This window comes from Balaenoptera physalus, assembly GCF_965194825.1.
Source record: "Balaenoptera physalus genome assembly, chromosome: 2".
Lineage (NCBI taxonomy): Eukaryota > Metazoa > Chordata > Mammalia > Artiodactyla > Balaenopteridae > Balaenoptera > Balaenoptera physalus.
The window spans coordinates 144,861,742-144,889,093 of record NC_138883.1 but is presented as its reverse complement, the minus strand read 5'-3'; the positions used below and the strand labels follow the sequence as shown (position 1 = coordinate 144,889,093).

At 39.4% G+C, this 27,352-nt stretch overlaps 1 protein-coding gene and 1 long non-coding RNA gene across 9 annotated transcripts in view; one reads left to right on the top strand and one right to left on the bottom strand.

Annotated features, from left to right (window-relative positions):
* The window catches only part of LOC309654491 (endophilin-A3), a 661,335-nt gene that overhangs the window by 209,428 nt on the left and 424,555 nt on the right, over positions 1-27,352 (bottom strand). For all 8 annotated transcript variants that reach the window (XR_014260293.1, XM_082448506.1, XM_082448508.1 and 5 more), the window contains 2 exons: positions 21,658-21,894; positions 7,752-7,878 (listed from right to left, as the gene is read on the bottom strand). Coding sequence is in view for 7 of the 8 variants with exons in the window: in XM_082448506.1 (XP_082304632.1) it covers positions 7,752-7,878; positions 21,658-21,894 (364 nt within the window). In the remaining variant the exon portion in view is untranslated. The remainder of the gene's footprint in view (positions 1-7,751; positions 7,879-21,657; positions 21,895-27,352) is intronic.
* The window catches only part of LOC309654607, a 535,162-nt gene that overhangs the window by 121,548 nt on the left and 386,262 nt on the right, over positions 1-27,352 (top strand). The gene's annotated exons all lie outside the window — the stretch shown is intronic.

The following is a 27,352-nucleotide window of genomic DNA, read 5'->3' as shown; positions in this document are numbered from 1 at the left end:
TCCATGTGATGTTCTCTCTCGTGAATTAAATGGGGGAACATCCCATTAAAAAGAACAGGGTCTGGGACTTCCCTGGTGGCCCAGTGGTTAAGACTCTGCACTTCCATGCAGGCGGTGCAGGTTCGATCCCTGGTCGGGGAGCTAAGATCCCACAAGTTGTGCGGCGCGGCCAAGAAATTTTAAAAAAACGTTAAAAAGTCAAAAATAAATAAAATGAACAGGGTCTTTGGTTTGAATATTCTTTCGCCACACACAGTTCTAGCATAAGAGTTTTATCCATCAGAATCTTGCCCAAGAAAGATGAATAAGGAGGCAGAAAAAAATGAAATAAGAAGGCAGGAGGAAGGGAAACCAATCTGTTTAGCATGTCAGCAAGCCGATACAGTCTTCTTTGTTATGGAATAAGTTAAATGTACAGATTATCTTTGGAAGTGACAGTCAAAGGAGAAATGAAGAGTGTATGAAGAGAAAACCTTGTGAGAATTGCCCTGTGAGGCAGCCCCACAGTCCGCCTAGCCCAGGATGCTATATCTGTCACTAGTACCCAGGGATGCTTTGTAAGAAGGTGTGGTTATCTTCACAATGTCCAAAGTTAAGCATAATGCTGGTGTTCCAGCTCAGCCTTAGGCAGCACTGTATCAGTAGGCTTAGTTGCCACCAGGGAAAAATGTACAAGTTGACCCTTGAACAACGCAGGGGTTAGGAGCGACAACCCGCTCTGGTCAAAAATCCGAGCATAGGGACTTCCCTGGCGGTCCACTGGTTAAGACTCCGTGCTCTCAATGCAGGGGACACAGGTTCAATCCCTGGTTGGGGAACTAAGATCCTGCATGCCACACAGCGCGGCCAAAAAAAAAAAAAAAAAACTGAGTATAACTTACAGTTGGCCCTCTTTATACCCAGTTCCTCATATCCATTCGCAGTTCCGCGTGGGTGGGTCCAACCCACCGCAGATCATTTAGTCGTGTAGTATTTACTGCTGAAGAAAATCCAAAAGCGTGCAGTTCAAACCCGTGTTGTTCAAGGGTCACCTACATAAACAGCTCAGACCAGACAAGCTGAGCTTATTTATTTATTTGTCTCATGGGTGCGTGCCCTTGTGTGGACAAGACCAAAATAATGGGCAAACCTGGAAAAACAAGTGAGTCCCTAAGTACCAAATCAAGATGCTCCAAATAGGGGTGTTGCTGTTTTTAGAGCTTTCCCTCTTTAAAAAGTGAGTGGCGGGCTTCCCTGGTGGCGCAGTGGTTGAGAGTCTGCCTGCTAATGCAGGGTACACGGGTTCGCACCCTGGTCTGGGAAGATCCCACATGCCGCGGAGCAACTAGGCCCGTGAGCCACAACTACTGAGCCTGCGCGTCTGGAGCCTGTGCTCCACAACAAGAGAGGCCACGATAGTGAGAGGCCCGCGCACCACGATGAAGAGTGGCCCCTGCTTGCCGCAACTAGAGAAAGCCCTTGCACAGAAACGAAGACCCAACACAGCCAAAAATAAATAAATAAATAAATTAGGAAAACAAACCAAAAAAAAACCGCAAATGAGTTAAAAAAAAAAAACTAAAAAAAAAAAAAACAAAAACTGAGTGGCTTCCAGTTCCCTGTTCCAACAGCCAAAGTTATTGATGCCAGTTGTTAGTTCAGTCTCTCTCCTTCTGCCTGTGAACAGGAAATATGCATGCTGTATGTGGATTAATTTCTGATATTTCTCATAGCAAAGCTTTTGGCTCCAGGCTCTTACACCTTGAATCTGCCTCCCTGCAGGATGGAAACGAGGGCCCCTGAGCAACCTTGTGCTCTTTCTCCAGAGCAGGGCTGTGCCAATAGCGTCTCCCGGCCACGGCCTCCTTCAGTGTTAAGTCCCGGGGAAGATGGGAATGACTGCTTGGCAAGGTGAGGACGGAGGAGCCTGGTGGACCCCACAGGTCTGGTGATGCACACTTAGGGATTGACGTGGCTTCGTTTCCCACATTTCTTTCACACAAAGCACGATTATTGGGAAGTGCTTCCATATGGCCCGTGGAAAACCCCAGCCAAAAACAGCTTCAGCTGGCCAGATTCAGAGCAGCAACAGACATGAAGGAGCCGTAAGGAAAAGTGAGGGTGAGAAGCACCGAGTTTTCATGCAGGCAGGCATCTTTGCTAACTTTAGCCTCAGCCCCAGCACAGGCATATAGAGCCTGAAGACTCGCCAGCAGCCGGCGGGATGCCCCCAGCTCTCACCGCATAGCTCTCCTCACTGCATTCAGGGATCTGTCTGTGAGCTCCAGCTGCCCTTCCTTTGCAGAAATTAATCAAAAATATTAGATTTTTAGGGGCCCTTCTCCTGGATTGTCCTGAACTGGCATCAGGGGTCTGAGACCCCTTCAAAAAAATCAATATGGCAAATTTGGGGCTTATGGGGACACATGCATTTTTCTGGAGAGAAAATGCCTAATTATCAATAGCTTCTCGAAAGGATCTATAATCCCAAAGCTGAAATTCAATGAGAGAGAGGATATGAAGTACCTTATCAAGAGTGAGGAACGATGCAGTCAAGCAGGTAAGCCCCTTTCAGCCAGCACAGCCCCCATCCCATCCCCTCCCACCCCAGGGCCTCCTCCACATACTTCTCCAAAAAGACTGGTTTCTTGACCCAATTTCACTCAGCTTCTACTCTGGTTCAATTAGAATTTTCTCAATTTCTAATCTCTCTCAGACCCTGACAAGATGACATCTTTTCTGATGAGATTTCCACACTTTTTAAAGCCAACAGTAACTGTAGGCACTTCCCCAAGGCCTGAGCTGGTGATGATTTTCCCCCATTAGTCCTCTCATCCCAAAGCTGTCCTAGTTAACTCTTCACAGCCCTGCCTGGCTCTTCACTGTCTTCCTCTGGATCTTATTCTTTCCTCTATCTTTGGTTTCTCCTACAATTCACTGTGTTTTGACACCTTTGACAAGACTTTACTCCACACCCATCAGTAGCTCTCTCAAAAACAATGTCCCGGTGGACCAAGTGTTGATTTCGAAATTGTTTACATTTAATGTTATGTTAGAGGTGTGACATCCTTTGGTACCCATATAAGCAATATTTCTAATAAAAATATTGCTAGCATTTACTGAGCTCTCTCTAGATGCCAGACACTATTTGGAATGCTCGGCATGACTGACTTATTTAATCCTGACAATAATTCCACAAAGGCAGTACAACCGCTGTTCCCAGTTTAAAATGAGAAAGTCAAGATACACAGAAAAGTTCAAAAACTTGCTCTGTTTACAGAGCTGGTAAACAACAGGCCCAGGATTTAAACCCAGGCAGTCTGGCCCCAGACTCCAATTTCTTAACCATATTCCTTAACTTCTCTATTCCTTAGTTTTCTCACCTGTAAAATGGGTTGGACAATGTCAAAACCACAGTGTAAGGGGGCTGGTGGAATTAAATGTTATGCCTGAAGAGAATGTTGGGAATTATAAAGCATTAGATCAATATTACTAACAACAGAATGGATGGAATGTGATATACTTGGTTTCCCAGCTCCTTAGAAGCCAGTGTGTCATATGCCACAGTTCTGGTCAGCAAGGCAAAACTCCCTGGGGAAGACTTCCCTTCCTGACTAAAGGGCACAGTATTAAAAGAATGCCTTTTGCACCACTTTCTTCTTTATCATCTGCTGTGCGGATGTGTTGTCTGAGTATTTAATAGTGACTTAGCAACCCCAGATGAAAGACATGCTCTAAGCTGATGAAGGAGAGATAGGAGCCTGGTTCCTCAAAAACATAGTAAACCAGCTTCCCCAAACTTGACTGCCAGCTCCAGACTTCTTGTTAGAAGAGATATGTAAACTCCTGTATCTATAAGTTGGGTCTTCTGTGAATTGCCATAGAATGCATCTCTCACTGGTACCCCACCACTCAAAGCCAGCTCCTTCAGGAAGCCCATGGATCTCATGGTTTCCAATCTCACCTAGGCCCCCTTGCAGCTACTCCTCTACTTCATTACTGTCTTTTTTTTTTTTTTGGCTGTTCTGCGTGGCGTGTGGGATCTTAGTTCACCGGCCAGGGATTGAACCCGGACCCCAGCAGTGAGAGCAAGGAGTCTCGCTGGGAATTCCCCTCCTCACTGTCTTTGATAAGTTCCTTATCCTCCTTTCCTTGATGGGAACACTCTCGAGTCCCTGATAGCCCTCACTCTTTTCTTTTTTTATTGAAATATAGTCGATTTACAATACTGTGTTAATTTCAGGTATACAGCATCTTGATTCAGTATTTTTGCAGGTTATATTCCATTACAGGTTATTACAAGATATTGGGTATAACTCCCTGTGCTATACAGCATATCCTTGTTGCTTATCTATTTTATATATAGTAGTTTGTATCTGTTAACCCCAAACTCCTAATTTGTACCCCCACCCCTTGGTAACCACAGGTTTGTTTTCTACATCTGTGAATTTGTTTTATTTGTTTTATTTATTTTTTATATTTTTTATTTATATTTTAGGGAGCCTGAAATCTTTTTATAATTCCGGGGCACCACAGTATTAGCTCACAAAACACCCACTCGTGCTTATTGTCTGCAACAGACAATTTATATGATAGTATTTTTTTGCAATGAAAGAATATTAAACCTGTTTCTCAAGTCACTAAGCACCCTCCTGCTACAACTATTCCCAAAGCTTGCACAGATATTTTGTTGTACTTAAAATTTTGTTTTTTCTACTGTTAATCCCTTTTCCAGTGTTTTATCCTAAAGAAGAAGGAAGTGATGTAGAGATCATAGCTTCCAATGAAGAAAAGGATGGCTGGAGGGTAGGGTCATCTGCTTCATCTTCTTTATCCTTCAGCCAGTGTTAACAATGTGTCAGACACTTTTTCATATATAGTCCAATTTGATCCTCACAATGACCCTAACAGCTGAGCATAATTATTATCCCCATTTGTGAATCTGTTTTAGAGCCCTCACTCTTAAGCAGCTGACTCTGCCTCCTAATGAACAGAGTTAAAAAAAAAAAAAAAAGACAAAACACTGTATTGCAACACAGTTAATTTCTCAAGGGTGCCTGTAGTTATCCAGTTCTTGACATGGTGTGGGTGTGTACCCCTCCTTTATTCCTGGGAAAATCCTTCCCTTGATACATTCTCTCACCTTCTGTTCACTCCTAAACCCACTGCATTCAGGCTTTGGTTTCAGCCAGAAGTTCATTGAAACCACTCTTGCTAAGGTCACAAATTTGGCTTCAAATTGCCAAAGAGAAATTTTTGGACCTTAATTCCAGCTTACCTCAAAACAGCATTTAACATGGCCGACTACTACCTCCTTTTTGGAATTACTTATTCCTTCAGCTTCCATACTGCTTTGGTTAAGTTCTGAGTTTACCTACTCTTTTCATTATCTTTTCACTTGAATTCCCTTAAACTTTTTCCCTGGCTAAATTGTCATGACTTCCTGATACATTCTATATACTCTCTTTGGAGGGACTCAGCTAATTTATAGCTAAAGACCACCAAGATGGGGATTTTGCCACTAGCAACAATGGACTATCATGTTTCAGATCAACTCTTCCACTCCAAAGACAATCAACATCTGTTTGAAGGTATCAGATAGGTACCAAGGCATTGAATACTGAAGGGGCCAAATTTCGGGAAAGAAGAAAAACCCAAGGAGGTGAACGTTTATCTTTGATATGCATCTCCTCTCCACGCATTCCTTACCCTGATGAACAGCAAATAAATCCACCCAGCTGTTCAAGCTGGAAAATCTGCAACATCCTACCTTTCTTTCCTCTCTTACAGTCTTCATTCAAAAAATTATCAAACTCCACTGACTCTCCTAAATCTCTCTCCCATCTGTTCCTTCCTCTACCTCTCCCACCACACTACTCCCGACCAAGGCCTCATTATTTCAAACACCCTGGAGTATTTAAAAATAGCATCCTGCTTAGACTCCTTGCTTCCCGGCTCACCTCCACATGCAGCCAGAATTATTTCATTAAAACACAAATCTAACCATGCCACTCCACTGCCTAAATGGCTTCAATGACTCCATTTAACCTGAAATGTGAAGCACAACGATGAAGGCCTTTATGGTTGCCTTCTGTCTTATCCTCCACCCTAACCAATGTGCAATCCTAGTAGTTCCTCAACAAAGTCCAGGCTTCCCTCTAGGGTCACACCATGAACTTTGTGTTTCCTCTGCCTGGAAAATCCTCCTCACCTTCCACCCCTCCTGTAAGGTTCTCCCCATTTTGGAAGAATAAGTAAAATCCCTATTTCATAAGTTACATCCAAATAAACACGAAGAAATAAAAGAGTTTAAAGTAGGAACACACAGGGACTTCCCTGGTGGTGCAGTGGTTAAGAATCCACCTACCAATGCAGAGGACACGGGTCCGATCCCTGGTCCGGGAAGAACCCATGTGCAGCGGAGCAACTAAGCCCGTGCGCCACAACTACTGAGCCTGTGCTCTAGAGCCCGCGAGCCACAACTACTGAAGCCCACACACCTAGAGTCCGTGCTCCTCAACAAGAGAAGCCACCACAATGAGAAGCCCGCGCACCACAACGAAGAGTAGCCCCCGCTCGCCACAACTAGAGAAAGCCCGCGTGCAGCAACAAAGACCCAACGCAGCCAAAAATAAATAAATAAATAAATTTATAAATTTATAAAAAAATAAAATAAAGTAGGAACACATAAAAAAAGCACTGGCAGAATGTGCACATGTATAATTTTTTCCCTTTAAGGCAAGGGTCAGCAAACTACAGCCTGAGGGTCAAATTCAGCCTGCAGGCTAGGTTTTGTAAATAAAGTTTTATTGGAACACAGCTGTGCCCATTGGTTCACGGGTTGTCTGTGGCTGCTTTTGCCTGGTAACAGCACAGTGTTGAGTAGTTGAGACAGAAACCATATGGGCTGAAAAGCCCTAAAATATTTACTCTCTGGCCCTTTACAGAAAAAGTTGACTGACCCCCAAATTTTGAAAAAAAATTTTTAAGCAGATATTATTGAACTTAAAAGATGGAAAAGTCTGAATATGTAGAACTTAGAAACTACTGATTCTACAAACACAAACAATATTTAAAGTCAAATGACAAACAGAGAACATTAGAAATAGGTACAACAGACAAATAGTATATATTCATGATACAAGTGAGGAAAAGATCACCATCCAAATAGGAAAAAGAGTAAATGACTTCAGCAGCTAATTGAAACATGAAGAAGTATAAATGGGCAAAAAATGCAAGACGATATTTTCTACCTTGTTAGCAATCGGAGGGGGGCAAAAAAATATGACTCATAGTTTACCTTAAAAAATCAGCAAATTAAAAAAAAATAGTTATACTCTGTATTGGCATATGTTCAAAGAAACAGGTAGTCTTAGAAGAGGTAATTGGAATAGGGACTTCCCTCGCGGTCCAGTGGCTAAGACTTCGCCTTCCAATGCAGGAGGTGTGGGTTCAATCCCTGGTGGGGGAGCTAAAATCTCACATGCCTCCTGCCCAAAAGACCAAAACATAAAACAGAAGAATACTGTAACAAAGTCAATGAAGACTTTAAAAATGGTCCATATAAAAAAAAATCTTCAAAAAAAAAAAAAAAGAGGTAATGGGAATAAAAAATTTGATATACTACACTTTTTGGAAGAAATTTGTCTTTTAGAACACGGGTCAAAAGTTCTTTCCAACGAAAAAGCTTAGCATTAGGAAAATGTTATTCTAGTATCAGACGGTCTAAAGCACATGTTTTATGGTAACATTGTATCGGGTTTAAAACCTACTTTTTTCAGGAGAAACCTGTGACTTTGATTGTCCCCGCACCAGCCTGCAGGTGGCGCCGTCACCAGCACAGACGCCACAGTTGTCTTCCTTGGCGTTGCTCCCCAGTTGCCGGTCGCAGCCCACTGCCTGCAGACAGAAGCACGGCGGTCAGGAGCGGGTAGAGATACGGGGATGTGAGACCTTCTGTATGTCAGAAACCGTATTTATGGTGTTATCCTTCTTAAATGTACGAGTTGGCTCTCTTTTATGAGAATATAGTTTTTAAAAGATATAATAATATATAAAGCTTGACAGTACCCTGTCGTTTATATGATTCTTCTCCAAAGCCCAAAGAATTAAAAAAGACTTGAGACTGCCCCTTGACACTCCCACTCTTAGTGTTTTATTTATAATTTTATTCAGATATTTTATGTACATAAAATGAATGGAACATTACAGATATTTCCTCTCTCCTCTTTCCCCACCCCTTCCCTCTCTATCCCTACCCTAGTCCTATTCTCTCATTTCTTCCCCCAAATGACCACTATTCTGAAGTTGATGTATATCCTTCTGGTCCATAGTTTTATTTTAATTTTTTTTTTGTTTTTAATCTCAATCTATACCTGTATCTTAATACTGATGATATATCCATCTCTCTCTATATTCTGTATTTGTATCTTTGCATTTCCTTCTGTTTATCATTATCTATACCTATACCTATCTCTACCTGTATGTCATTATATATATATGTGTGTGTTTGTATATATACAATCTTTATAAAAACTTTTATAAACAATTTTTAAAATATAAGAAAGGAATTAATGAGAGAGCTATCTCATAGAATATGCTTCTACTGATATCCTTCGGTCTTTTGTGAATTACTGCTTTTGTGAGTTGTGTGTGTGTATTTGCTAGACTGTGAGCTTCCTTGTATGAGAAAAAGGGCTATGTCTTATATTTCTTTTTATTTTACAAATATATCTTTTACATGATGTGCGCCCAATAATATTAACTGATGAGCTGGCTTATCTCTACCTCTGCATACACATTCAACTTTATTTGTATTTATATGCCTGGTGTGTAAGTGCAGAGATCTTAGAGGCAAACAGCCCACTTACAAAACCTGCCCTGTCCTACCACCCCTTTCAAGCTGCAGGGTGTTGAACAATTCAAACTCTAGGAGACTCATTTTCCTCAAGAGTAAAATAGGGACAATAATACGTACTCCACGTAGGGTCTACTAAGAATGAAATGAGAAAATGTATGTGAAACTCTTAGTACAGTGATTAGAATACTCCAAGGGCTCAACAAAAGAGAGCCCCTTTAACCTCTCTCTGTTTTTCATTTTGTTTTGACTGCTGGGTTGAGCCCCTATGCTTCGGTTTGGAGAACTGCTGGATCAGATTCTGTATCCAAGGTGTTGAAGAGAATATAAAACAGGACGAAGCTGGAACCACATCTATAGACTATTCTTTCCAAAATGTTGGTGCTGAAGGGAAGGAAAAAGATCAAATGAAAGTTTCAGGGAGAGGTAGGAAAAGTTCCAAGGAAGTTTAAGGAAAAGCCTATGATTAGAGATATTTTCAAATTCACAAAGGGCTGTCATGAAGAAAGGGTTTACATTTGTTCTGTGTATTTTCAAACGGTGAAAGCTACAGGTTTAGGCATAATTTAGTTCAATATGAGAAAGTTTTTAAAGTCAGAGTTATCCAACAATAAATATTCAACCATGGGCTAGGTAGGAGACTTTTTGGCAGGAAAATTGGAGAGGGGATTAAATTATTTGATGAGCAGCTGAATCCTTTGAGACCCTTCAATCCTGATTATATGATTTTTATAAAGATAATAGTAAAATATTAATAATAATAGTTGATTTTTATTGAATGCTTACCACGTAGCTGGCATTATGCCAAGTATGTTATACACATTACTTCATTTAATCTTCATAGCAACCTTTTGATACCTTCTATCTCTATTTTACAAATAAGGCATCTGAGTGTCACGGAGGTTATATGACTTTCCTACATTACACAACTAGTGTATTGTTTTAAAACCTGTTTTAAAACCCAGTTCATCTGAGAGCAGAATCCTAACACTATGCTATACCTTCCTCACCTTTAGTATCAGCAGATGGACAACAGTGAACCCAGTTACATAGGCCATTATGTTAATATTTACAAGTACATGTGGAATAACTTAAGAGTGATTGAGTCTGGAAACACACTTGCGTGGTTGAGATTCAATCAGTGAGTAACTTGTGTTCATGCAACTTTCTCAAAGGGTAGTAATTCTACCATCAAATTATAGAAACACTGTTCCTAGGCCAAGCTCTGTCCTCACACATCTGTGTCCCTGAGCACTTTGCATTTCATGAGAATGAGAATCACCCTTTATCTGGTCATCCAGGAAGGGTGTGGGTTTAGGAGCTAGGATGGGCTTGTTTTGAAGAGTGTTTAGAGCCTTGCAAAACCCTGGGCAATCGAATACCCCCCTGAGCACTGACATTTATTTCATAATTTTTAAAGCTACAGTTCATCCAAATATTACAGCCAAAAATAAGCATGTGAAAACATCACAGAAAAATAATATCTGAAAAGAAGGTCTGGTTGCCTTGTGATTCATAGGGTATAAGCCAGAACTGCCCTTGAAATTGAGGGACTACTGAATTTTGGCTCTCACTCACATCATAATGAACACTGAGCAACTTTCTAAGAATTGCCTCAACTATTTTCAACTTCTGTGACTTTTCCTGAAGTCAAGATCTCTAGTGGTAATGATTTAAAACCATTAATTGATAAACATAGCAATAAAATTTATTAACATCCATATACAACCAATTTCTATACAGCCAGGCACTACAGAGTATAAATTAGTAATACAAGATTCATATTCTACAGTGTAGTTAATGAGACAAGTTATACAAGATAGGGGATAATATAAACAAAAATTTAAGATATATGAGCAGTGCTTTGGGGAATAAATACACATATATAAATCATCACTTCAGCTAAGGATTATTTCATAGTTCTGGCATATGATTTCTTAATCAGCTCATAGAAGTCAGTGTTTAAATAAGGGTCATTACTCCATATGAAGCAAAACATGAATTCTTCAGCTCAGTCAAATATAATCCTTCAAGAAGCAAAGAATTTTTTGAGTCAACTTCTGCTTGAGATCTCTGAAAATTGGATTCTACCTTACAAAAAATTCAAACATTCCTGCCTGAAAAATCAGAGGATAAGGAGCTATGGTAGTCATTAGGAATATTCAGAAATATTTAGCTTCTCCAGCCCATGGAGGACTGCACTTCCCCACCCCCTTAGAAATTAAGTGTGGTCATTGACTGTCTTTGGCCAAAGAAATATGAGTCTAAGTGTCTGTGTCACTTCTGTAAGAAGCTTCAAGGGTCAGTGTGTGAGTCACACATTCCCCTTCTCACTGCTGTAGTTATTATGCAAAACGTGTTCCAATAAAGCCTCCCTCAGTCTGGGTCTCTGAGACGTTCAAGGGCAAAGACTCCTGCTGACCCACGTTGGCCAAGGAGCATGAGCTAAAAGTCACCTTTAATTGTTTTAAGCCACAGAGCTTTAGGGGTTGTTGGTTACTGAAGGAAAAACCTAGCCTGTATTATACTGGAGCACTATTTAACTATTAATGGATAGAGCAGGGTCATTAACATCAAAGGGTTGTTTGAAACTGGCCATTTCACATTAAAATCCAGATTTCTGGCTCCTGTTGATAAATGAAAACTCTGACATGTTTATACACGGTTGCCCCCTTGAGCATATTAATGAGCAGATATGTATTCTCCAGCTCATGACAGCGCTCATCACTCACTATGACTAGACTTGAGCAGTTTTCTTCCAGAGTGGAGGGTAGATATTTGAGTTTCAGCCTCTATACTAAACTGTCTAAGCATCACTCACCTATCGTTCTGACTGCTGTCTACTAGAGTCACATCTTACTTCCAGCTAGAAAATTTGGCTATATTTGTAGCAATACAGAACGTACAAATATCATCAGTATAGCGCCATGGTTAAGAAAACAGATTTTGGAATTCGGTTTCCTGGGTTCAAATTCCAGCTCTACCATTTTCTAGCTGTGCCGTCTGGGCAAATGACTTAGCCTCTTCAAATTCCAGTTTCCTTACAGACAGAGTGGGGATAATGACTATCCCAGCTTCATAGTGTATGATGAGCTAACACAGTAAAGTGCTTAGACAATGCCTGACATCTTGTAAGCACCCAGTAAGTGTTAGATGCTATTCTTTTTACTAGAAATACAAAGTGATTTCTTCATTTACACAGTCGTCAAGGAATTCAATAAACGTGAACGATAAATCAGACTTGTTCTGCAGATCTGGTTCCAACCAGGTCCTGTTTCTGATAAAAATCAGACCTCCAAAGCAGAAGCAAATTTCATTCAGTGAGTATAGTTGTCTCATGCTGTCTGCTGTGCTCAGACTAATGGGAGGTTCTTCCCAGTAGCACGGTGACAGGGTCATGTAAATGAGCAAACTGTAAACACACTTGCAAAAATTATTTGTAGTCTCTGTCAAGTGAACGTCAGGGCTCAGTTCACTGATCCTAAGGCAATCAGAGAGAATCACACAGTTTACTTTCTCCCATCCTAATGGCTGTGGACAGCCACGGCCACATTGTATGGGAAAGGGAATTTATGTGAACATTGTCCTGCCAAAGGAAAGATACTGAATTCAACTTAGAAGCGTCTGAGTCACTTTCGAAGAAGGGCATGCAATTCTTTTGACCTGAATAGCCTTTGCCAGAAGATCACTCAGCTTTCAGCAAGGTATCACCTATGACTGCCCAAAGAATCCACTTACTCATTAGACTCACAGAAACATGATAGGAAGCACACATTTTAAAGGAACTAATTCGGCATTGAAAACCAACTTTATCCTGCAATCGCCTTCAAACCTTGGAAACTACTGGAGCAAACTATGCACTTTAGACAAATAAGAGGGAGCTCTGGTCAGTGCCCACGAGGAGAAACCAGGGAAAGGGAACCAGTGTAGCCTACAGGGCTCCTGTGTGACAGCTGTTCTGCTGGGCTCCTGAAATGTTGTTCATGAAAGAACGAATTTATTTTTTTTGAGTGTTTTTAAAATGAACTTTAATGTTTTTTAAATGTATCACACAAACTAGTTGTACTTATTTTCATGCTGCCTTATAAATTAAAAAAATCACTATAAAGCCATCTATTTAACATTTGTCCTTAACAGCAAAATCAACTCTTTTTTTTTTTTTTTTTGCTCAATACATTTTTTTTTTTCAATTGGGGTATAGTTGCTTTACAATGTTGGGTTAGTTTCTACTATCAAAGTGAAGTAGAGTTCCCTGTGCTATACAGTACGTTCTCATTAGTTATTTATTTTATACATATTAGTGTATATATGTCAATCCCAGTCTCCCAATTCATCCCACCCCCATTTCCCCCCTTGGTGTCCATATATTTGTTCTCTACATCTGTGTCTCTATTTCTGCCTTGCAAACAGGTTCATCTGTACCATTTTTCTAGATTCCACATATATGCCTTAATATACGATATTTGTTTTTCTCTTTCTGACTTACTTCACTCTGTATGACAGTCTCTAGGTCCATCCACATCTCTACAAATGACCCAATTTTGTTCCTGTTTATGGCTGCATAATATTCCATTGTATATATGTACCACATCTTATTTATCCATTCGTCTGTCAGTGGGCCTTTAGGTTGCTTCCATGATCTGGCTATTGTAAATAGTGCTGCAATGAACATTGGGGTGCATGTGCCTTTTTGAATTATGGTTTTCTCTGGGTATTTGCCCAGTAATGGGATTGCTGGGTCATATGGTAATTCTACTTTTAGTTTTTTAAGGAACCTCTATACTGTTCTCCATAGTGGCTGTTATCAATTTATATTCCCACCAACAGTGCAAGAGGGTTCCCTTTTCTCCACACCCTCTCCAGCATTTATTGTTTGTAGATTATTTGATGATGGCCTTTCTGACTGGGGTGAGGTGATACCTCACTGTAGTTTTGATTTGCATTTCTCTAATAATTAGCGATGTTGAGCATCTTTTCATGTGCCTTTTGGCCATCTGTATGTCTTCTTTGGAGAAATATCTATTTAGGTCTTCCGCCCATTTTTTGATTGGGTTGTTTGTTTTTCTGATATGAACTGCATAAGCTCTTTGTATATTTTGGAGATTAATCCTTTGTCAGTTGCTTTGTTTGCAAATATTTTCTCCCAGTCTGAGGGTTGTCTTTTCATCTTGTTTATGGTTTCCTTTGCTGTGCAAAAGATTTTAAGTTTCATTAGGTCCCATTTGTTTATTTTTGTTTTTATTTCCATTACTCTAGGAGGTGGACCAAAAAAGATCTTGCTGTGATTTATGTCAAAGAGTGTTCTTCCTATGTTTTCTTCTAAGTTTTATAGTGTCCAGTCCTACATTTAGGCCTTTAATCCATTTTGAGTTTATTTTTGTGTATGGTGTTAGGGAGCGTTCTAATTTCACTCTTTTACATGTAGCTGTCCAGTTTACTCATCACCACTTATTGAAGAGACTGTCTTTTCTGCATTGTATATTCTTACCTCCTTTGTCATAGATTAGTTGACCGTATGTGGGGGGGTTTATCTCTGGGCTTTCTACCCTGTTCCATTGATCTATATTTCTGTTTTTGTGCCAGTACCATACTGTCTTGATTACTGTAGCTTTGTAGTATAGTCTGAAGTCAGGGAGCCTGATTCTTCCAGCTCCATTTTTTTTTTTTTTTCCTCAAGACTGCTTTGGCTGTTCAGGGTCTTTTCTGTCTCCACACAAATTTTAAGATTTTTTGTTCTAGTTCTGTGAAAAATGCCATTGGTAATTTGATAGGGATTGCATTGAACCTGTAGATTGCTTTGGGTAGTAGAGTCATTTTCACAATATTGATTCTTCCAATCCAAGAACATGGTATATCTTTCCATCTGTTTGTGTCATCTTTGATTTCTTTCATTAGTGTCTTATAGTTTTCTGAGTACAGGTCTTTTGCCTCCTTAGGTAGGTTTATTCCTAGGTATTTTATTCTTTTTGTTGCAATGGTGAATGGGATTGTTTCCTTACTTTCTCTTTCATATTTTTCATCATTAGTGTATAGGAATGCAAGAGACTTCTGTGCATTAATTTTGTATCCTGCAACATTACCAAATTCATTGATTAGCTCTAGTAGTTTTCTGGTGGCAACTTTAGGATTTTCTATGTATAGGATCATGTCATCTGCAAACAGTGACTGTTTTACTTCTTCTTTTCCAATTTGTATTCCTTATATTTCTTTTTCTTCTGTGACTGCCGTGGCTAGGACTTCCAAAACTATGTTGAATGAGAGTGGCTAGAGTGGACCTCCTTGTCTTGTTCCTGATCTTAGAGGAAATGGTTTCAGTTTTTCACCATTAAGAATGATGTTTTGCTGTGGGTTTGTTGTATATGGCCTTTATTATGTCGAGGTAGGTTCCCTCTATGCCCACTTTCTGGAGAGTTTTTATCATAAATGGGTGTTGAATTTTGTCAAAAGCTTTTTCTGCATCTACTGAGATGATCGTTTGGTTTTTATTCTTCAGTTTGTTAATATGGTGTATCACATTGATTGATTTGTGTATATTGAAGAATCCTTGCATCCCTGGGATAAATTCCACTTGATCATGGTGTATGATCCTTTTAATGTGTTGTTGGATTCTAGTTTGCTAGTATTTTGTTGAGGATTTTTGTGTCTATATTTATCATAACTTTGTTTAATGGTTTACAGGCTACACGTGAGTTTTCAGCATGATTCAAAATTACTTTCTTTCCAGTGGTACCTTTAGTTCATGTCTGCCTCTCTTGTCCTCAGACCCTTCCTGCTGCATTGAGAGCCTTAAAGGAAAGGCCGCAAGACAGTGTCTCAATGATGAGCTGGGTTTACATGTTCAGCAAAACTGGGCAATATTAGACCATCAACAGTTTGGTAATGAGGATGATGAACTGTACTCTACGGGTAACTTTTCATCCTTTCAGATTATCCTTCTTATTTGAGAATACTTTTTATTTTTGCAGGCAATTCTGTAATTATCAGTGTAACAGGTTCTTGAGCCTTCCACACCTCATAAGATAAAGAGTCAATATCCATACCATTTCTTTTTTTTTAACTTTTTATTTTATATTGGAGTATAGAGTTGATTAATGAAAGAACAAATTTAAAATAGGGCCTATAAGGAGAGTAACATCTCCTTTATACAGACTGAAGAGACCAAGGCTCAGAGACAGTAAGCAGTCATAGGAAACTAATACATCCTGCACCAAGCAGTGTTCACGCCAACCATGTCACTGAGACTGCTTAAGCTGAGGTCATCAATGATCCCTGTTTGGTCCAAATGAAGCAGGCATATTTCAATTCTTTTCCCTCTTGACTTCTCTGAAGTATTTGGCACTGCGAACTTCGTTCTTAAACACTCACTCACCCATATCTTGTTTTTTCCCAGTTTTCTATTACACAGAAGATTGTTTTGTGTAGTCTCCATCATGTACACCTCTTCCAATGCTTGCCCCTGAAATGATGGGGCCTGAATTCTGTCCTTGGGAATCTGCCCTTCTCATTCAGTCCCTAAGGACATACATTAGCTTTAACCATGGGACGACCCCCAGATCTATATTCCCCGTCTAGAATTCTCTCCTAAGCTCTAGATTCATGTATCAACTTGGATATCCATGGGTACATCAGGCTCATCATCTTTTCCCCACACACTTGGTCCTCACTCAGTATTTTCTGTCTTGGTGAAGGGCCTCATCATCTACTTAGTTATTATGTCAGAAATCCAGACATCATTCTCAACTTCTCTCTCTCTCTTCCTACATCCAATCAAACATCCAGCCCTAAAAGATCTGTTTCTTTAATCTGTAGAATTTGTCTCTCCTTCTCAGTCACCCTATGTCCACCTCACTTTAAGCTCTTGTTATCCCAACTTGACCTATTATTATCTGCTCCAACCCTGTCTTCCCCAAATAATCTGCCACATTGCCACTTGAGTGATCTTTCTAAAAACAATCCCAACTCAGCTATTTCTTATAAAATTTTTCAGTGGCTCTTCTCCTCTTATAACTTTCAGAATAAGTTCATGATTGGTTTCCACATACATCTGTTGCCTCAATTGCAAGCATTATCCCACAGGTATTTTTCACCTCAGCTCTACAGAATGAGTCAAAGATGCTTAAACACACCTACTATCACATCTCTTCACCAGCGCTATTCCTTCTGCTTGGGATTCTCTTCCTCATCTTGGTATATGTAACTTCTACTCAACTTTTCAAAACCTCAGTGTCAAAACATTACCTTGATCACATTGCTCTTCTTTAGCCCAGATTAAATTGTTTGTTAATAACAATTATTTTTCATTATAAAAGCAATACACACTCATTGTCAAAAACTTGGAAAACAAAAAAGCATAATTCTACTGACAAATAATAGCTATTATTATCATTTAGTGGAAGAGCTCAAAAGTTAACTGGTGGTTACAAAGGGAAACCATTGACAGCATATGAGATAGAAAAATGAAGTAGTAAACTCTGACCTTAGGGAAGATTAGGCAACAGCAAACATCAAATAAGATGGTTTAAGAGTAGGAAAGAAAGGAAGAGAGATTGGTTAGGCTACCAAGGGAGACTGACTAGTTTAGTCTTGGGGTAGAAAGGTGAAAGTGAGAGAGGAAAGAAGAGTAAAATGTGAGAGATTTGATAGAGGTACCGGGATAGAGGACATGCAAGCAAATACACTCGGTGACTACAATATGAATTCAAGAAGGTAACACTGAGAATTGTGGTGTCATAAGCAGAAATGAATAGAAATAGCAGTTAGAATAACTAGTGGATCTGGGAAGAACAATACTAGTTCATTTGAGAAGGTGGGGGCGGGACTGGAGGAATTCCGATGGTGTATTGGAGGAATTTGTGGAATCTCCCAGAATGGATATCAAGCTTGAACTAGAAAATTCAGGATTGGAGGCTGAGAGAGAAATGAAAGAAAGACCAAGAGTTATGAAAAGCCTCTGCATTTGCAAGTAGACAAGACTCATTTATTCAACCAGTTTTTAAGTGAGGACCTATTGATGGGGCCAGACATTGTCAGGGTACTGGGGTATGGCAGTGAGTCTAAATGTAGCAATTAAAAAGACAGAGAATGTCACAGTAGATCAAAAAACAAGATCCAACTATCTGTTGTCTGAAGAAACCCACTTTAAATATAAAAGCATCTATAAATTAAAAGTAAAGGGATGGAGAAAGACAGTATGCTAACATTAATACAAATAAAGCAGGGGTAGGTATATTAATTTCAGACAGAGCAGACTTCAGAGCAAGGGGAGTTATCAAGGGCATTTATGTAATGATAAAGGTGTCAATACTCCAAGACAACATAACAATTCTTAATGTGTATATGCCTAACGATGGAATGCCAAAATACACGAGGCAAAAACCCACAGAACTGCAAGGAAAAGTAGATGAATCCACTATTATAGTTGGAGACTTCAACACCCCTCTATCAGAAATGGATAGATCCAGCAGGTGGAAAAAATTGAAGAAGAACTAAATAAATGGAGAGATATTCCTTTTTTGTGGATAGGAAGATTCAATATTATCAAGATGTTAGCTCTTTCCAACTTGATTCCAGAAAGTTATTTTGTGGATATTAATAAACTGATTCTAAAGTTTACACAAGGAGGGAAAAGACCCAGAACAGTCAACACAATACTGAAGGAGAAGAACAGTGTCAGAGGACTAACACTGGCCCAACTTCAAGGCTTACGAATAAAGCCAAAGTAATCAAGATGGTATGGTATTGGAAAAAGAATAGACAAATAGATCAATGGAACGGAATAGAGAGCACAGAAATCAACTGACATGAATACAATCAAATGATCTTTGGCAAAGGAGCAAAGGCAATACAATGGAAAAAAAAGATAGTCTCTTCAATGAATGGTGCTAGAACAAGTGCACATCCACATGCAAAAAAATGAATCTAGACACAGACTTACATCCTTCACAAAAACTAACTCAAAATGGATCATAGACCTAAATGTAAAACACAAAACTATAAAACTCCTAGAAGGTAACCTAGAAGAAAACCTAGGTGACCTTGGCTATGGTGATGACTTTTTAGATATAACACCAAAAGCATGATCACTGGAAGAAATTACTGGTAAGCTGGACTTCATTAAAATCAAAAGCCTCAGGACTTCCCTGGTGGTCCAGTGGTTAAGACTTCGCCTTCTAATGCAGGGGGTGCGGGTTCGATCCCCACGGGTTTGGGGAGCTAAGACCTCACACGCCTCACAGCCAAAAAACCCAAACATGAAACAGAAGTAATATTGTAACAAATTCAATAAAGACTTTAAAAATGGTCCACATCAAAAAAAAAATCTTAAAAAACTAAATGAAAATGAAATAAAATAAAAAGCCTCTGGTCTGTAAAAGACACTGTCAAGAGAACAAGAAGACGAGTCACACTGGGAGAAAATATTTGCAAAACACACATCTGATAAAGGACGGTTATCCAACATATATAAATAACTCTAAACAATAAGAAAATAAGCAACCCAATCAAAAAATGGGCAAAAGACCTGAACAGACACCACATCAAAGAAGATATATAGGTGATAAATAAGCATGTGAAAAGATGCTCAACATTACATCTCATTAGGGAATTGCAAATTAAAACAACAATATGATACCCCTACACACCTATTAAAATGACCAAAATCTGGAACAATGACACTACCAAATGCTGGAGGTGATGTGGAACGACAGTAACTCTTACTCATTGCTGGTAGGAGTGCAAAATGCAGTCACTTTGGAAGACAGTTTGAGACTGTCTTACAAAAATAAACATACTCTTACCATGATACAGCAATCACACTCCTTGGTATTTACCCAAATGTATTGAAAAGTTGCATCCATACAAAAACCTGCACATGATGTTTATAGCACCTTTATTCATAATTGCCGAAACTTGGAAGCAACCAAGATGTCTTTCAGTAGGTGAATGAATAAGTAAAATGTGGCACATCCTGACAATGGAATATTATTCAGCAGTAAAAAGAAATGAGCTATCAAGTGATAAAAAGACATAGAGAAAATTTAGATGCATATTACTAAGTGAAAGAAGCCAATCTGAAAAACCTACACTGTATGATTCCAACTATATGACATTCTGGAAAAGACAAAACTATGGAGGAAGTTAAAAGATCAGTGGTTACCAGGGGTTAAGAGTGGGAGGAATGAGTAGGCAGAGCACAGCGGATTTTTAGGGGAGTGGAAATACTCTGTATGATACCACAATGACAGATACACGTCATTATACTTTCGTCCAAACCCATGGAATATCCAACTCCAAGAGTGGACCCTAATGGAAACTATGGACTTTGGGTGACTATGATGCGTCAATGTAGGTTCATCAATTGTAATAAAGGTACCACTCTGGTGGGGGAGTGTTGAAAATGGTGGAGGCTCTGCATGTGTGCGGGCAGGGGGTATATGGGAAACATCAGTACCTTCCACTCAATTTTGCTCTGAACCTAAAAAATTTTAAGTCCTTTTTTAAAAAGGTGGGGAAGGGGAGAGAAGAGTTCAGGAAGAGCCTGGAAAGGTAAGCAAGGATCCTGGATGTCATCATCAATGCAATGACAAGCCATTTAGGGATTTTGGTGGGAGGAGTGAAAAACTCTGATTTAGGCTTTAAGACAACCACTTTGGCTGCTGTGTGGAGAATGAATCAAATGGGGACAGTGTTGGAAGCTGGGAGATCAGGACAGGAGGCTATTGTAGTTTAGGTCAGAGCTAATGCGGGGCTTAGACTAGGAAGGAAATCAGTGGAGATAGAAATGGTGGATTCAAAAGAGGCTTTGGAGGTAGAACTGACAGGACTTGACAATGGATTAGATGTGTGGATTGAAAGAGAAGAATCAAGAATGACTCCAGGGTTTTGTGGTGAGCAACTGGAGGCCGTTTTCTAGATGAAAAGATGTAGGAAGGAGAAACTAGTCTGAGGAACAAGATCACGGTTCGTCTAAGCATATGAAGTCAGAGATGCCTGGCAGTGTCTGACACTTAGTAGATGGTTAGGTTCATTTGCTATTGTTACTACCATTTTTGTTATGAACATAATAGGGTAGATGGAACACTAGGCATTCATTATGTTTACAATTTTTTATTCCAGTGATCAAAGGAATGGGGTGGAATCCTAACCTTTCCTTACTATCCCCACACTGTCTCAGCAACCTGTCATAGCCCCCTGAATCCTCAGACCCATTACAAGCCGTGGGGGATTATACCTCAGACACACTCACTGCAGCTCTCCAAAGTCCACTCTGAAAAGTCTGCTGGAACACATTCATGCTAATTAATTAATATATGTCATTGCTCCCAAAGACCCAAAACAATGAATTAGTTTTAATAAGAAAGGTCAGAGAACCTATCAGTATTATCCTTCCAAAGCAATGATTCTCAAAGTGGGGTCCCTGGGCCAGGAACTTCAGCATCTCCTGGGAACTTGTTAGAAATGCACATTTTCAGGCCCTACCCCAGACCGACTGGATCAGACACTCTGGCATTGGGGCCCAGAACACTGTGTTTTAACAAGTCCTTCATGTGATTCCGATGCACTTTCATGTTGGAGAACCACTGATCTAGAAAAACCACAAGTCATATATTGCAATCTTTTGGTTCTACAGGGGCAAAATTTATACTATTTTAAATAAGTAAAACATAAGCTACAAGTGAGTAATACTCCCTAAAAAATTTTTACATTAAAATGATCAAAGACAATATTTCATCTGCGTGAACAAAAGTGCAGAAGAAAAAGATTATTGACAGTGGTTGTGGCACATCCTTGAACCAGGGGTACAGGAAGTAGGTGTGGCTTACCTGACAGATGCCGCTGATACACATGTCCAAGGAGTCAGCATTGCAACGAGTTCCATCCAAGACCTTGGGTGCCAGCTCCACTACCAAGTTCTGTCCCTGTGCGTGACACTTGAGCGCACAGGGGGCAGCAGGATCATTGTACTCTGGAAGCCACTCATAATAACGCCCCTGATACTGGACATCATTGTAGGCTGAACACTGCTGGGCTCTGAAGTCCTCCGCATCCGGAGGGCAGTCCTGGGGGCAGAGAAAAAGGGCCACATGCACATCACCCAGTGAGATGGGCCAGCAGAAGGCTGAACAAGTGTACCCGAGTCCCATGAGAGCAGACCCCAATTGCTTCTCTCCCAGAAGTCACTTCATTCCTTCACTTTTTTTTTTTTCCTTCAAAACAGAATCTGTAGTGTGGAATTCTACTGGTACCTCTGTGATAAAGGAGGGGATCACCTCATTTATTCTGATTATTTTTCCACCCAGGTTGTTTTCTCCAGTTAATTAAAACTTACCATACTTAAATGCCAAATTTTGCTCTATTTTAACCATACTGAATATAAATTTTCAAATGCATTACACAACCTCCTTCTTTTTGAGACAAGGGAAAATGGAATGTTTTTGATTTTTCCAGGTGACCTAAGGTCTTCATAGGAAATATTAATTATCTTCCATGCCTTTAGGAGCCATTTCAACGTAAAGGATTGTTATTAACTGGCCCCAAACTGCTGTGCTCTGTGGGGACTTGGGTTTGTTTCATTGCTTTTGTCATTGTTATTTAGTTCATCACATTTCCTCTCTTGTTTTCAGACCCCCAGCCATCCCTCTTTACTGGTACCCAGTGCCTGCCTTCAATGGGCTCTAGAATGGAAAGAGATAATGTAGCTTTTTCAAATTCTGTCTACAACAAAAGAAAAATAAATCCCAAGTTAATACCCCAAGGAGCTCTCATAATAATAGGACAAAGTGTTTGTATAAGTCTTGATGACTCAAGGGTCTTTTTATTTAATTACTAATCAATTTCATCAGATATTTACAAAGCAAGATGCTAGATGATAAAAATGTTACTTTACTCTTCAAAACTGAGCACACAGTGATGACCTAGAGGGGTGGGGTGGGAGGGAGGCTTAGGAGGGAAGGGATATATGTATACATATAGCTGAGTCACTTTGTCCTACAGCAGAAACTAACACAACATTTTAAAGCAAATATACTCCAATTAAAAAAACAACAACAACAAGAGGTACGAGTCCTTGTAAGTTAGGCATAGAGAATAAAAATTGAGAAGCAACTCCAAAAACCTGTAATGGCCATTCAGCAGTACCTAATAATGACTTAAAAGCTAGTTAAATCCAAACTAGAAAGTGATGAACAAGAAATAATGCCTACTCAATAGGGGGCTGCAAATAGACACAGGGGTAAAGTACTTTTGAAACTTTAGATAAGGGAGCTTATTATTTTTACAAGTTTCCCCAGAAGGACAAATCACCCCCAAAGTACAATCATGTTAGCTTAAAATTATTAGAAGACACTTGTTTTAGATTATATTATACTAATAATTGTTTTTCATTTATTTTTCCAAATAAGCCAATTAATTCTAAAAGCTCAGCAACAAACAAAGCAAAACAATAAGACAATTCAGCGTAAAGGTTATTTAAAATAGTCAGGGCTTCCCTGGTGGCACAGTGGTTAAGAATTCACCTGCCATTGCAGGAGACACAGGTTCGAGTCCTGGTCCAGGAAGATCCCACATGCCGCGGAGCAGCTAAGCCCGTGTGCCACATCTACTGAGCCTGTGCTCTAGAGCCCACAAGCCACAACTACTGAAGCCCACGAGCCTAGAGCCTGTGCTCTGCAACAAGAGAAGCCATGACAATGAGAAGCCCACGAACCACAATGAAGAGTAGCCCCCACTCGCCGCAACTAGAGAAAGCCCGCACGCAGCAATGAAGACCCAACACAGCCAAAAATAAAAACAAATAAATAAATAAATAATTTTTAAAATAAGAAAATAAAATATTCAGTATGCAACTCTACACACAGTTCTATTAAAATTTATAGAGCATTTTTTGCTATAAACATATCAAATACATTTATAAAATACAAAGATTCACTCAATATTAAAGACATTGTTTACATTTTAGTATGCAAAAATATAGATATAAATATATATGATATCACCTGATGAATTTCCAGAGACTTAAGCTGAGTGAAAAATGCCAATCCCCCAAACTTACTCACATGATTACATCTATACAATGTTCTTGAAGTGATAAAATTATAGAAATGAAGAACAGATTAGTGGTTGCCAAGGACTAAGGATGGGGTGAAGCTGGAGGAAAGTGGGTGTGGCTATAAAAGGAAATGAGAGATTCTTGTGGTGATGGAGTTATTCTTTATCTTGCCTGTGTCAATATCAATATCCTGGTCCTGATACTGTACTATAGTTTTGCAAAATCTTACCATTGTGGGAAACTGGGTAAAGGCAACATGGAACGTCTATGTATTATTTCTTACAACTGTATGTATATCTACAATTATCTCAAATAAAATGTTCAATTAAAACAAAACAAAACAAAACAAAACAAAAAACAGTTGAGCACAAACTTCCCAATTAATGGGAATGAATTCATTGTATACAAACTTCCCAATTAAAGAAAATAGATATAGAAAGGCAATATATTATTTTTTTCTTATTGCAAAAGAAATAAATGTTCATTGTAAAAACTTTGGGAATAGTTTCTATTCAAAAAAAGAATAAATAACAAAGATTCTTATACATAAATCTTTGCACAAATTTTTGATTATTTCCCAAGGACAAATTTCTGGAAATGAAATTTCTGAGAAAAAGAGTGTGTTTCATGAGCTTTTCAATATTACCACATTGCCCTCCAGGAAGGTCGTATTATTATCATCAGGCCATATAAGTTCCCTTTTCTCAGCACCTCCTCTCAGTTTGGATATTATAATTTTCTAAAATTTTTTCCAATCATAAGTGTTTCATAGAATTTCAACATTTTAATTTGCATTTCCTTCTTATTATTTAGGTTTAATATCTTTTCATGTATATTTGCTTTTTGTATTAATTCTTCAAAAATTTCTTGTTTTCTGTCCTTCATTTATCTATTGGAATGTTTGTGTTTTTATTATTTTTAACAGATAAAGCTATTAACTTTCATAGTGAAGTTATTGACTCTTTGTCAGAGCTTCACTTTCTGATTCCCGGGTCCAGGCCCTCAAGATGTGCTTATTCCTAAATTCCGCTAAATATCCACTCATCCATCCTGTGAATCCCATTTTGCTTGAGCTAATTTGAGTGGGTTTCTGTTCCTTACACATGATGATCCCTGATCAAGACAGCCGTATATCTAGCCCATGCTTTCTAGTTTACCAGGAAATATTACTGACATTCTCTCTTCACTACCACCCTTTGAGCGGGGTAGGTCAGGATTATCATTACCCTCGTTTGTATAAATGGAGAAAACTGTGATACACAAAGTCTTCAGTCGCTAGCCCAAAGGCATACAACTAGAGTATGACAGAGCCAAGACTGATTCCCAAAGAAACAAGCATTCCATTATATGATACTGCTTTCTAGTAATCTTGGGGGACATTGACTGCTTACATTAAATGCTTTCATTTACATGGCATTCTTCCACTGTGAACACTAAGTCTGTCCAGTCTGGTTCAGATGGGTTGCATGCCCTGGCTCAAGACAATCTAGGGATTCTTGTGTCTAAAGTTTAGTTGACATTTAGGAAGCTTGGATACCAAACATCCATCTGCTTTCCTCTCCCTGAGAAGCATTTCTTCATATTAGTCAAGTTCAAGACAACACTTATTTATTAAATATACTTTATGGGTCTTGCCTAGGTGACATGCTGTGAGGAACACAAAAGAAGAATATAATCCATCAGTTACCTAGCGAGCTTGTTATCTTATTGGAGATGTAGCATCTATGTGCATGGAATACATTGAAACCGTGGGTTATTTATTACTGGTATTTGTAGACTTACAGTAGGACTTTGCAATGAAGGAAATAAAATTGTTATCCAAGAGTTAAATTTAAAAGTGAATAAATGGAGCTAATAAGGAAAGAGTAAATCTAATAAGGAAACAATAGAGCCTAGATCAGGAAGACTTGACTCAGTCAGGAGTGGGTAGCCAGCCTGGGAGGCATAGAAAAGAAGAAGAAGGAGGAGAGGGATTAGGAGGAAGAAGAGGAGGAGAAGGGGAAGAGATAGGGGGAGGGGAAGAAGGAGAGGGAGGGGAAAAGGGAGTAAAGCACAGCAGATAACAACCAGCACCCATTCAAGGACCATTCTGAAGACAGGGGTCTCCTTTCCTCCCTAAAACCATGAGAATACATAAACCTGTATGGACAACTTAGGGAGAGAAGCCAAGACAGGAGGATTATCTAAGAAACTGAGTATTTTTATGCAAGAGAGACAGACCATTACCTAAGAGATGATTTATATAATAGGAGTGGACCAAGCTTTAATTTGGGTTAGATATTTAATTTTCCTCCTAGATAAGCAATGAGTAGGGACTCAGGAGAAACACGATTTCTGTAGAAGCAAATTTGAACATTTTATCTTCATATCCATGTTATAGTATGAGTTAAATTTTGTGATCCTCTTATATAACAAATGCCAAATTTTCTAGCATAAAAATAAATTATTGTAGGTGGCTACTATCAGCTAGAATAAGCAAATGATGCATCATGAATAAGTAACATTTCAGAAGGGATCTGCAGGATGATGTGATGTGAATAGAACAAGATATGAGAAACGATATAAGCAAAAAAGAAACAGCAAAAATAAATTCAGTATCTATGAGGCACAGCCTTGTCCAGCCAGGGTGAAACTTGTGAGTTGAATAAGATGTAAATCTCACCATCTTTTGGAGGTCCTGAAATGCAAGTAAGGGGAATTAAAAGCAATAGGGATCCACGGAGGGGAGCAATATTAAAAAGGGACAGAATAGGTAGCATTTTAGGAGGGCCAGTATGGTAGCAGGATGGACTGGAGTTCTGCAGATAGATATGAGAGGAAGTGGCCCTAGCCCAGAGTAGAAGAAATGGCAATGGGAAAAAAAAAAAAAAAAAAACCTCTAAGAGAAAACTGTCAGAAATTAGCCGTTCATGGGATCCAGAGTATAAAAGATCTTTCAAGGGTCACATCAAATGTCACCTCTTCTGGAAAGTTGTCAGGGAGCCCAGGGACCCCACTGTGCAGAATTAACCATGCCTCCCTCTGTGCCCACATAAAAAATGTGTTCATGCTACAAAAATACTCTTACCAAATTATGATACACTTATTTTTAAAAATATGTTCCCTTTGCTTTCTTCCAGCTTTACCTTTAATTTCATATACCCTGGTATAAAAACATACAAGTAGTGAGTGAATTCAGGCATTAGGCCTCCTTGCTGACATGCATGACTGCCCTTGGAACTTCTCCACTTGCTCTATATACCCCTGATAAGGATAATTCTTTCCTGAGGCCTCTGGGGCCCAGCCCTGGCTGGAAGAGCCCATGCTGAGTGTTGATCAGAGGGTCATGTCTGAAGATGGCGGTTACCTGGAGCCCCAGTACTGCACATAGGCATGTTCTGTTCCCCTAATCTCCCCGGCCCTTCAGCCCAAAGCCCCATCTCCCCTGACAGAATGAATGCAGGGAGAGCCGCTGAACCGATGCCTCATTT